Genomic DNA, 13,103 nt, shown 5'->3' with positions numbered 1-13,103 from the left:
AAGAAAAGTCCTATGGGCTAAAAGCTCTAATAACAAATGAAGTCTTTCCTGAATCCCCCAATTGCTAAGACCTCTATTCCCTAAATTAAATTATATTTAGTTTGAAGATTTTCAAAATATACATATATATGTATATCTATCTTTTCTCCCACAAACAAATGTAAGTTCCTTAAGAAGCAAGTCTCATTTTGGTCTCTTTATCCTCTGTCTCTAGAACAGTGCCAGATATGTGAAAGTGCTTATTAAATATTTATTCATTGACAATTTGAAAGATAAGAAATCCAAAAGCCTTTGCTCTATTATTATTATCAAAGATAATACTCTATCCTGTAGCAAGTTAACCATCACGGTATTTTGTTATTAAATTATGGTTTCAATCAAGATTTCATGATGCTGTACACAGGAAAAACATGACCAGAGTTGAATCTGAAAGAAATAATTTTTATTTATTCATTTATTAAATTCCTTACTTTCCATCTTAGAATCAATACAGTGCCTTGGTTCCAAGGCAGAAGAGTAGTAAGGGATAGGCAATGGAGGTTAAGTGACTTTCCCAGGGTCACACAGCTAGGAATTGTCTGAGGTCACAGTTGAACCCAGGATCTCCTGTCTCTAAGCTTAGTACACAATTCAGTAAGCTACCCAGTTGCCCCATGAAATAAATATTTTTAATAAATAATCCACAGCTATATCATTAATGTAAAATTCCACTAGGAGGTCAGACAGTTAACAAGGATTTATGAAGAATGTACCATGTACAAGGCACTGTTCTAAGGATTGGCAATCCAAAGGAAGACAAAAGTCCATCTTCACTGTCCCTTTTTCTTCCTGTTCTAAAATCTAGTGTTTTTTATTTTTTTTAAAAATCCCATTCTGATGAAAAAAAAAATCAAAAGCATCTCTATAGGGAAAGAATTGTTGAAATTCTTGAAACTGATGAAAAAGAAATTGTTGAAAAAGTATGGCATCCTGATGTGAGAACGTTTAGGGATCCCGTGGTCTTAAAGGCAGGTCTTTATATATTCCATGTCAGCAGGATTCAAAGTCAAGGTCTTTCTTTCCCAATCACAGAAAAAATTCCTCTAACCCCTTCCTCCCCCCAACTCCTGAGCACTGGTTAGCCTTTACTTTTATTGAAAACTATGTATCTTTTGTTACTGAAATAACTTAAGAGTGATTACAAAGTAGTGTCACAGAGCCCAGACTCCTCCCCAGGGTGTTCATTCTCTGCTAAAATAGCAGCTAACCTGAGCCCCCATTAATGGCTTACTACTAAAATAACATTTCTCTCTTAAATTTGTTACAATAATTATTTTTTTACAGTTCCAAAGAAAAGGATTGTTTTTTCTTGTGTTTTAATAGATACAAATTTTTAATTTTTTCCTCTATTTGACCTATGCCTCTTCCAGATTTATCTAAAAGTCTCTTTTTATTCAATTAGAAGCAGCATGTATAGATATGCAAACCAGAAATGGAAGAATATGGCAAGAGAATTTAGTATGAGTTCATGGCAATCAAAACCCTTGAATCAAATTGAATTAGTGGAAAGGTTACTCACCCAAGGCTGGATATGTCACATAGATTCACAAGATCACAGGTCTAGAGCTGAAAGGGACCTCAGAGACCTTCTTAGTCCAATCCCTCAGTTTTGCAATTGAGGAACCTGAGGCCTAAGGAGGTTAAATAACTTGTCCAAGGTCACACAGATTGCAATTGTCAGAAGCAAATATAAGAGCAAACTCAAGCCCTCTGACTTCAGAGCCAGCAATAAATTATGTGATAATTGTGAGAAATTGTGTGACAAAAAAGTGATAATTCCATTGTCCAATGATAACTACAGAAAATATGACATTCAGGAAAAAGGCACATTTAATCAATTATCTAGTTTTGTGTATGCTAATGTTAACAAAAAATAGGATAATAAACAAGAAAAATTAAGTTTCCATTATATTGCCTCCATAATACCTCTTACATGTGTCTCCTTTTTTTCTGTTCTTATCCCAACTACTAGACAATTCAGGCCCTCATCATCTGTCATGCAGAATATTTCACTAACCTCCTAATTGTTTCCTGTCTCAAATTTTGCTCTATAGATATCCATCCTGCACACAATTGCTGCAATTATTTCCCTATAACACAATTGTAAACCTGTCACTCCTATGCTCATTAAACTCCAGTGGCTCCCTAGTGTCTCAACTAGCAAATACAAGTTTCTCTGTCTGAATTTGAAATCCTTCATAGTAATAACCTGAACCCATCTTAATTTGTCAACAAACCCATCCTCTAATTGTCCCACCTACACGATGCTTCATCTTCTGACTCCATGCCTTTACACTAGTTGTCCCTTATGCCTAGACAATTTCCTCCTTACCTTTACCTCCTGGGATCCCAGTTCCAGTTTCCTTTAAGATTCAGCTCAAGTACCACCTTCTACACAAAACCTGAATCATGCCTCCAGCTAGTACCTTGTCTCCCATAATTGTCTTATATCTATTTCCTTCATATCTACAAATTCTCTTTCTTATTTCATTTTTCTTTCTGTATCCAGTATTCAACACACAGTAGGCATATAATAAATCTTTTATTTATTGATTAAGTTTTCAACTGGTGGTTTTGGTGCTGTGTAGATACAGAATGAAATATAATAAGTCAATCTAGACTTTTTAAAGAAAAGTTTAGTGATGACACTGTCTACTTGGTTTATTTCTCAACAATTTGCCAAACTAGCTTAGATCTCTGAAGCTAAATTTATACAGAAATTTACTGGCATTGATGATTACATACAACTATTGGATAGCATATCAATGTATTTGTTTTATTGGGGGGATGTTTCTTTTTTATTATATTTTTCTGTAGAAACAACTTTTAATAATCATTTTCTGAAATTTTGTGATCCATTCTTTCAATCCCTCTTTGCCCCCTCCCTGAACTGGCAAGTAATATAACATATTTGTGCCATCATGCAATAGATACTTCCATGATCAACATATTGTGAAAAAAGACACATATCATTTATATAACAACAAAATTCTCATTAACTTAAAACTTATTCATTCAAAGAGCATTCACTAAGCAAGGCAGTATTCTAGGCACTGGATATTAAAAGACAAAAGCTAGATAGTTCCTGTCCTCAAAGGGGCTTTCACATCCTAATAGGGGAGATAACATATTTACATATAGGTCTACACAAAGTAATTTATCAGATCCTCTGCTCTACATTATACAAATATAATTTTAACTTTGATTTCAATTATCCTTTATTGCCTAATTAATATAGTTATATTGAAATGAGGAGGAAATGAAGCAAAGATATCAAACGAGGAATTATAAGTCCTAAAGATCAATTCCCAATGTAAATCAATCAAAATACCCCAAATGAGGCCTTTGCCCAATTTTTTTCTACTATAGAAGGAAAATGTGTTTGTTTTATCTGTCTCTAATTTCTTGTCATTCCTCCTCAAACTCTCCAGCTCTGGAGAATGATGATTTAGTAACATAAATCCAACTCAAGAAAAGAACAACCACTTAGATTGAGTCCTTTAAGAAATAAAGGCAAAACCTTAAGAATCTTACCTAACTAAAAAAGGTAAACATGGGAAAAATCATGAGATTCAAACTCTCTATTTTCCTTTATAGGAATATCTACTGGTAACTCCTAAGAGCTTTAATGTTAGTGGGAGTTAGAAGGAATATACCACACAGACAGAAAGCATGGGTATTAGTTGATTATGATAAGATAATATCAAAACAAAATTAAAGGGTGAAGAAGAAGAATGCACTGGGACAAAGAGAAAGGGAGAGGAAAAAAGAAGATAATTATCTCACATAAAAAAGACACACAAGGAAGAGCTTTTGCAATAGAGGGGAGAAATAGGGGGTGGGGATTAGGATTGGTAGGCAATGCTTGAACCTTACTCTGATCCGAATTATTTGAAAGAAGGAATAACAAGCACAGTTGAATATAGACATAGAACTTATCCAACAGGGAAGTAGTAGAGGAAAGACATTAAATGGGAGCAGGGGCTGAAAGAATGGAAGGCCAATTAAGGGAGGCAATGGTCAAAAGCAAAAGAGACTTTTGAGGAGGGATGGAGTAAAAAGAGATAGAAAGAAGGACAAACAAGAAAAAATAGGATGGATGAACATATACAGTTTCTAATCATAACCATGAATGTGAATGAGATGAAGTCATCATAAGGATAGCAAAATGAACTAGAAAGGAGAACCCCAAAAATGTTGTTTGCAAGAAACACACTTGAAACAGAGGGACATATACAGAGTAAAAATAAAGGACTGAAGCAAAATTTATGCTTCAACTGAGGTTATAAAAGGCAGGGGTAGTACACATAATTTCAGATAATGCAAAAGGAGAAATAATTAAAGAGATAATTAATATTAATTGTTTAATTAAAAGATAATCAGGGAAACTGCATTTTACTAAAAAGTAGAGCATATGGCCTTGAGTCAGGAAGACCTTAGTTGGAATTTGGCCTCAGAAACTAATTAGCTTTGTGATCTGGGCAAATCACTTAACTTTATTTACCTCAGTTTCCTCATCTTTAAAATGAGATGGAGAAAGAAATGATAAATTACTGCAGTATCTTTTTCCAAGAAGACCTCCAATTGTGAAGAGTCAGATGAACAACTGAAATGAATGAAAAACAACAAAACCAATGAAGTAATATCTACATTAAACATATTTGTACCAAATGGCATAGCATCCAAACTTTTAAAGAAAAAAATTAAATGAATTATAGGAGGAAATAGACAGTAAAACTATACTAGTGGAGGAACTCAACTTTCCTCTCTCAGAATTAGATAAATGTAATAATAAAATAAATAAGAAAGAAGTTAAAGAATTGACTATAATCTTAGAAAAGTTAGGTATAGTAGACCTCTGCAGAAAACTGAATGGTAATAGAAAGAGGCTATTTTGTCATATATACATGGCATCTTCACAAAAACTGACAATGTATTAGAGTGTAAAAATCTCACAACCAAATCCAGAAAAGCAGAAATATAAAATGATAAAATTACATTCAAAAAAGGGACATGGAAACAAAGATTAAAATTTATTTAGAAACTAAATAGAAATTATTAATCATTGTTTCTGTTTAATTTCCAATTAATCATGGAAATTATAGAACAAATCATAGAAATAGTCAATAATTTATCAATAAAGACAATGACAACAATAAGACAACATAACAAAACATATGGGATACATCCAAAGCAATACTTAGGGGGTGTCAACATGGAATCTAGGAATCCCAAACTTGTGGCCTAGTGAGATCTGATGAACCCTAAGTTTCAGGACTAGTTTATAGGTTGGAGACCCCAAAGTTTGTACTTATTCCCTTTTCCCATGAGAATCTAACTTGAAGGGAATTCCAGGCTGGCAGTTTCAGACTGAGTGGGAGATCCTCAGGGGAATGACAATCCACTTCAGGTGGGAGCTAAGCCCAATCCAAAATCGAGTGACTCTTTGGTGCTATAGGCAGCAAGTCAGTCTCTCAAGCTGAAGGTCCCATCTGATCCTCTCCTCAGAAGGAGGTTGTGATATACTGGGAAAAGGCTTCTGGAGACAAATAAATAAATAAATAAAATTCCATAAAAAGAACCTCCAAGGCCAGAAAGTTTCAGAAGTGAATTCTACCAAACATTTAAAGGACAATTAACTCCAGTACTACATAAACTGTTTAGGAAAATAGATAAACAAGTCCTACATGAACACAATTACAAAGCCCTTTTCACACAAGTAAATACAGAGCTAAACAATTAGAGGGATATTAATTGCTCAGGGATAGGTTAAGCCAATGTGATAAAAATGACAATTATATCTCATTTATTTGTTCAGTGCCATACCCATTAAACTAACAAAAATTATTTTACAGTTAGAAAAAATGAAAAAATTCATCTAGAAGATGATCAAGATCAAAAGATCAAGAACAGTAGGAAATTCAATTTAAAAAAATGTGGAGGAAATGGCCTAGTTATATCGAATTTCAAACTGTATTACAAAGTAGTCATCATCAAAAAAATATGGTACTGGCTAAGAAATTAAGTGATGGATCAATGGAATAGAGTAGGTATCTAATAAATAGTAGTAAATGATTTATCATAATCTAGTGTTTTATAAACCTAAAATATCTCAGCTTTTTGGAATAAGAACTCAGTATTTGACAAAAATTGTTGGGGAAATTGGAACAAGCAGTATAGACCAATATCTCACATTGTATATTAAGATAAGGTCAAAATAGGTACATGATTTTAAAATAAAGCATGAAATCATAAGCAAATTAGGGGAACATATTTTTTCCCTGTCAGATATATGGATAATGTAAGAATTCATGGCCAAACCAGAGATACAGTACATCATGGGATATAAAATGAATAATTTTGATCACGTCAAATTTAAAAATTTTTACACAAACAAAACCAATACAATCAAGGTTAGAAGGAAACCACGGGAAAATATATAGCAAATTTCTCTGGTGAAGGCCTTATTTCTCAGATATATGGAGTATTAAGTCAAATTTATAAGAATTTATCATTCCATAATTGATGAATGGTCAGAGAATATAAACAGGCAGTTTTTAGAAGAAAAAATCAAAGCTATCTATAGTCATATGAAAATGCTCTTAATTATTATTGATTAGAGAAATGCAAATTAAAACAATTCTGAGGTACTACCTCATATCTAACAGAATGAATAATATCACAGAAAAAGAAAATGACAAATGTTGGAGGGGACTTGGAGCAAATATAACACTAATGCCCAGTTGGAAGAGATGTTAATAGATCCAACAATTCTCAAGAGTCTTTTGAAACTATGTCCAAAAGACTATAAAACTATTCATATCCTTTGACCAAGAATAGCACTCTAGGTCTGTATTACAAAGAAATTTTTAAAAAGGAAAGCACCTATCTGCACATAAATATTTATATCAGTTTTTGTTGTTTTTTTTTTGTGGTGGCAAAGAACTAAAAACTGAGGGGAAGCCCATCAATCAGAGAATGGTTGAACAAGTTGTATTATAAGATCACAGCTATTAAGTTATAAGAAATGGTAAGTAGGATGGCTTTAGAAAAACCTGGGAAGGATTATATGAACCAATGCAAAGTAAAATGAGCAGAACTAGGACAATATTGTGCACATTAACAGCAATGCAATATGATCAATTGTGAATGCCTTAGATATTCTGATCAATACAATAATCCAAGGAAATTCCAAGATTCATGATAAAAAAATGCTATTTATTTCCAGAGAAAGACTTAAGGATCTAAATGCAGATTGAAACAACTGTTTTACTTTATTTTTCTTACTTCATTTGCAACATGGCTAATATGGAACTGTGTTTTGTACCATTTCACATTAATAACTCATATTACATTTTTTTGCCTTCACAATAGATGGGGGAGGGATATGAGGGAAAGATTTGGAATTCAAACTTTTTAAATGAAATAAGTAATAAGTAATGAATTTAAATGAAATAATTAATTTAAAAGAAATAAGAAATAAGTAAATAATACTTAAAAAGAAAGGAAAAAAAGAATCTCCTTCATTCTTCCACTCAGCATATACACCCTCAAGTATCATTTCTTCAAGTTGTTAATAGGAGAGGGGGAAGATTTAGCCACCTGCTATCTGATAAAAATGCTTTGGAAACAGGAAAATGCTATCTAAATGTGAGTTGTTATTATAATTGACAGGTACTACTTAAACCTTTATGCCATGTGTAGTGGAAGGATTAAATTGCCTCACTGAAGCATAGCACCAAATTATGCCAAAATAGCAAAAGAACACTATACAAAGTTCTTTCTAGTGCTTGTCTTACCAACAATAAATACTTGTCACAGATGTTCTCAGGGATGTTGCTTCTCATTAAATCTTCAAAACTATACACAAAATAAAGGAAACTGAATATATGCCCTTGCAGTTTGGGGATATGGTTTTATGGAAATTATTGGGTACCAAGTGGTTTACACATACATACAATAGAACACACTTTACATTTTAGTTCAAGGTTATAGAAATTAAGTGACTTCCTAATGTCTAAGATAAAAGAGAAACTTTTAAAATTAATACTTAAGACATTTTGAAATCTGCCTCTAATTCTTTTTTCCAAGCTTTTTTTATACTGTCCTCTTTTTTAAATGTTATATTCTAGCCAAACTAGAGTACTAACTGTTCTCAGATTTTGTCCTCCCTTTACTGCCTCTATGAATTCTTAGGCTGGCCTACATACTTTGAAGTCATACTTGTCACTTCCAGCTGAAATACTTCTCTTTTAAGATCTAACTCAAGTGGCAACTCTTCCTCAAAGCCCTCTTTGATCCTAGTAACTAAAATTGATGTCTCCTTCACATTTCTGTAGTGGACTTTGCCTCTGTCCTTGCCCCGCCCCCCCATCAGATTCTACAAAGTAACATATTTGTTCACATCTGTTTCCTTTTTTCTTTGCCTGGAAGCTCCCTGAGGTCAGGCCCCAAGTGGTTGTTCATCTTTCTATACCCAGTACTGACTACAGTGCCAAGTATGTAGCAAGGCACCTAATAAATGTTTATTGAATTGATTTGAATTTCCTTGTATTTGTTTATTTCATTTCAGATGATGGGAAGTTGTCTTTTGAAGAATTCAAAGCCTATTTTGCAGATGGTGTTCTGAGTGGGGAAGAATTGCGTGAGCTCTTCCATACCATTGATACACACAATACCAAGTAAGGAGCCCTTTTATCAATGGAGTTTGCAAATGAATATACAAATAAGAAGGAATTTTGCTATGATCAGCTGGTTTTAATCCTATAATTATGTTACTGAGAAAATCATACTTTTGGTGCTTGAAAGGCTTTGAAAACCTTGTTTTGAATAAGAAAACAAAGATATCTGCCAGTAATCTTCTTGCCTTGGTTGAGGTATAGTTGAAAATATGCCTCCTTTAAAGACTGTAAAGTAGGATCTTAACATTTAAACACATTTACCCTTGTTATTAATAGAAGCACAGAATATTACCAGATGACATCATTTTGGTCTGAATTTATTTCCTTTACAAACTTTTCATGAACCAAACTCTGATTAGTAAAGTGAAATAAAAATGGTACTTTTTTGCCTTTATTACTTTAAAAAATCCTTACTTTTTATCTTGGAATTAATACTGATTGTGGGTTCCAAGAAAGAAGAGTGGAAAGGAAGACATAATGGGGGTTAAGTGACTTGCCCAGAGTCCCACAGCTAGGAAATGTTTGAGGTCCAATTTCAACCAGAATCTCCTGTCTATACATCTAACTCTCAATCTACTGAGCTATCTAACTGTCCTTGCTAACATCAATCTTAAAAAAAAAAAAACTATCTCAATTGCATAATAGGATATAATTGCATGATAGGATTATCTATATCCTCCACTTTGTTTCTAAGGCTATTTATTTTAGTAGTCCAAAATTATTCTACACAATTTATGCTCTAATAATGCTAATAAATACTAATAATGGCCAAAAGAATAATATAGAGATGTGTTTTGTTTTGTTTCTTATAACAGCTAGCAATATATAGTGTTAAGGTTTGCAAAGCATTCTCCTTGCAACAATCCTGTAAGGTAGGCTTATCTTGTATCACTATTCCATCTTAGAAATGAGGAAATGAATCCTCATGATTTAAATTTGGCCATAAATATACCAGAAGTAAACATCAGAGTGAGGATTTGAATTTAGGTTTCTGACCAAGTGAAACATACTTCTCCCTTTATTCTATTGATTCACTTGATTATCTAAAACATAATTATATTGTTTGAGATAGAAACTGATTATAGAAAATCTGTTATAAGAGGGAATGATTTTAAATTAATCTTTTTAATTTCATCAACATTTCTTCTTCCTGGATCACTCAGTATTTGGCTTTGTATAGACAGCTGGGGGTACGATCGATAGAGTGTTAGGTCTGGAATCAGAAATATCTGTTCAAATCTAGGTATATGAGCCTTGAGAAGTAACTTAACCTTTGCCTCAGTGTCTTCAACTGTAAAGATAATAACTTGTACTTACCTTTTGGGTTGTATAAGAATAAAATGCAATTATATTTTAGATTACTTAGCATAATGCTTTGCATATAGCAGGTGCTTAACAAATGTTTTCTTTCTTTCTACTTGAATGTATTACAGTGCTGAGAAAATTTTCTTCAGTCAGTGATCTATAGACACACTAGTTTGGAGCAACCCATCAATTAATTTTCAAAGAATACAATTCAGTCCAAAATGTACTAGCTTAACAAATAATTTTGGTAAATGAATGTATTCAAACTCATAAGAAACAACAAATTCTTATACAATTGCTATTGAGAATGTGCAAGCACTTTGACCCAGCAATAGCACTACTAGAGAGATTTTTTTAAATGGATCTGTTTGTACAAAAATATTTCTAGATGCTCTTTTTGTGATAGCAAAAAAAATTCATTTTTGGAACAGCCAAACAACTTGTAGTATATGATTGTGATGAACATTATTATGCTATAAGAAATAATAAATACAATGATTTCAGAAAAGCCTGGAAAGACTTACATCAAATGATGCAAAGTGAAGTGCACAGAACTAGGAGAACATTGTAGACAGTAATAGCAATATTGTATGATGTGGATGACTTGGCTATTTGTAGTAACACAATGAACTAAAATAATCCTGAAAGACTTGGGATGAAAAATGCTGTCTCCAGAGAAAGAACTAATGGAATCTAAATCTAGATTTAGCTGGGCTTATTTGAGTATTCAGATACCATTGAAACAACATATATGCGAGCAGCTGGGTAGCTCAGAGGGCCTAGAGATAGGAGGTCCTAGGTTCAAATCTGACCTCAGACACTCCCCAGTTGTGTGAACCTGGGCAAGTCACTTGACTCCCATTGCCTAGCCCTTACCACTCTTCTGGCTTGGAACCAGTACACAACATTGATTCCAAGATGGAAGGTAAGGGTTAAAAAAAAAAAGAAACAGCATATATGATTAGTGTATGTATATACATTAAATATATATGTACACATATTTATATACACATACTGAATCTCATAGAGTGGATTAACTATTAGTTAGTTACATTAGTTACATTAGTTCCCAAGTCTTTGGTACTACTTATGATATTCCACCCAAAGAAATGATAGCTATAAGAGAATTTCACTCCACGTCAATAATCATTAGAGGCAGGTTATTGTAGTGGAAGAAGCACTAAATTCAGAGTTAAAAGGGCTAGGTTCAAATCCCAATTCTGCCATTTATTACCTTAATGACCTTGGACATATTGGCTAAATTATTTGAGTCATTTTCCTTGTCTATAAAATGAGAAAATCATATTGAATAAAATAAATTCCCTCCAAACCACCACAAGCAGAAGATGAAAAGATCAAGTTTTGGTTTAGTCTTCTGAGCATTTAGATTTATTAAGCAGTACATGACTTCCCTTGTCTTAGAGGCGAGGAATACAAATACAGGGATTTAAAAATAACCAAATAAGGATGATTAATTTGAAAGAAACAATAGAACATTAGGTAATCTGGTTTCTAATTGGATGAAAGATTAGGTACCTTTCAAGTTAGGAGGGGAAGAATGAACACACACAATTCCTTATAATCAGAAGAAAAGGGGTCCCATTTTGCTTAGGTATCTGTGAACAATCAAAGGAAGATGGAAAACATGATTGGTCAGTATAGAGCCAGTTTTGAGATCAGCTATATATGTTACTTGAGACATATACTTGTGAGAAAATGCATTGCATCAGTCTTTAGGTCTGATTGCATTTCTGGTCAGCATAATCTAGATCTTTGGTTAAGTAGCAGGGAGAGAAGGTCCAGTTTTACAGCCACACAAAGATAGGTTCAAATAATTCAATGAGATTTTCTCTCAATTCTTGAAACTGAATACATTTTTTTTCACAAGACAGAATTTAGAATAGTGCTCATAAGTGAATAAAAAGGAAACTAAGTCGATCCAGAATAGAGTCAGAAGATGGAGTCAGTGTGGGTCACTCCATTGCTTCAATTCCCACTATCACTTGCTATCCTAATCCCCTCACTCCCTTCCCTTTTGATTTATGAGGAAGTAGACAGACTACTCCATTCATTCCTTTATCATTTGCTTTTAAGTAATTGTCCTTATTTGACTAATTGTTTTAATGTATAAATTTCTTAATGTATAAAAGTCTACTCATTATTAGAGGGGATTAGCCCTAACCTGAGGAAGGGGCCTGGTGTTGATTTGTTAGGCAATTGGCATGCATTGTTTAATGAATTAAAATAGAGGACCTTTGCTTCCCACCACAAAACTACAAATCATGTTAAACCATAATCTCCAAAGAATAAAAATTATAGGAAACTTATAGAGCATTGGAGAGATATATGATAGTTTTAAATGGACTGGAGCATTTTGCCACCCACATATGATATAAAAATATACTAAATATATACCATACCATATAAAAATATACAAGTAAGTGGACTGAGTTTTATAGCAGAAGCCAGGAATAACAGATGGAGAGCTTTAGTTTGTATGTTGCTGTTGATACTTGAGGGAATGGAGGTGTTTAGGCCAGCAAGTTGTTAATTATGGGAACTGGGTGGACCAAACTGATTCCATCTTGTGACTCAATTCTGGAGCTAGTTTAGTTCCCTTTCTATTAAATTATGGACCTACTCTACTTTCTGTATTGTGAGAAAACCTTATTCAATTGTGGAAATTCAGAGAAAATCTAATTTTATTGTTTGAATCTAGCCTTCCAGGATTGGGAAGCTGGATCACCTCTACCTTCTGTTTAAAGACTAAGGATTTAGGATATGCTAGCTAGAAACCTAGTCAGATCCAAAGACTGAGATGAGGAGTTTCTTGTGAATTTGTATCTCAAGGAACCCATATGTATTAAAACTAGCCCCATACTGATCAATCATTTACAGTTTCCATGTTCATTTTATTGTTCACAAACACTTAGAGGAAGTAGTACCCCTCTTTTTTGATATAATGAATCGCATTTTTTCTCTCTCCCACGATGGAAAGTACCTAATATTTTCTTCAATTAGAAATTATATTAACTAATGTTGTATCCTGGTATTAACCAATTATGTTTTTTAAATTAA

At 33.2% G+C, this 13,103-nt stretch overlaps 1 protein-coding gene across 2 annotated transcripts in view; it reads left to right on the top strand.

Annotated features, from left to right (window-relative positions):
• NECAB1 (N-terminal EF-hand calcium binding protein 1) overlaps window positions 1-13,103 on the top strand; it is a 207,292-nt gene that overhangs the window by 21,678 nt on the left and 172,511 nt on the right. For both annotated transcript variants that reach the window (XM_001368622.4, XM_056823335.1), the window contains exon 3: window positions 8,612-8,720. In XM_001368622.4, coding sequence (XP_001368659.1) covers window positions 8,612-8,720 — 109 coding nt within the window. The remainder of the gene's footprint in view (window positions 1-8,611; window positions 8,721-13,103) is intronic.

The sequence above is a fragment of the Monodelphis domestica genome, chromosome 3 (genome assembly GCF_027887165.1).
Source record: "Monodelphis domestica isolate mMonDom1 chromosome 3, mMonDom1.pri, whole genome shotgun sequence".
Lineage (NCBI taxonomy): Eukaryota > Metazoa > Chordata > Mammalia > Didelphimorphia > Didelphidae > Monodelphis > Monodelphis domestica.
The sequence above is the reverse complement of the archived record's forward strand: the minus strand, read 5'-3'. Positions and strand labels throughout refer to the sequence as shown.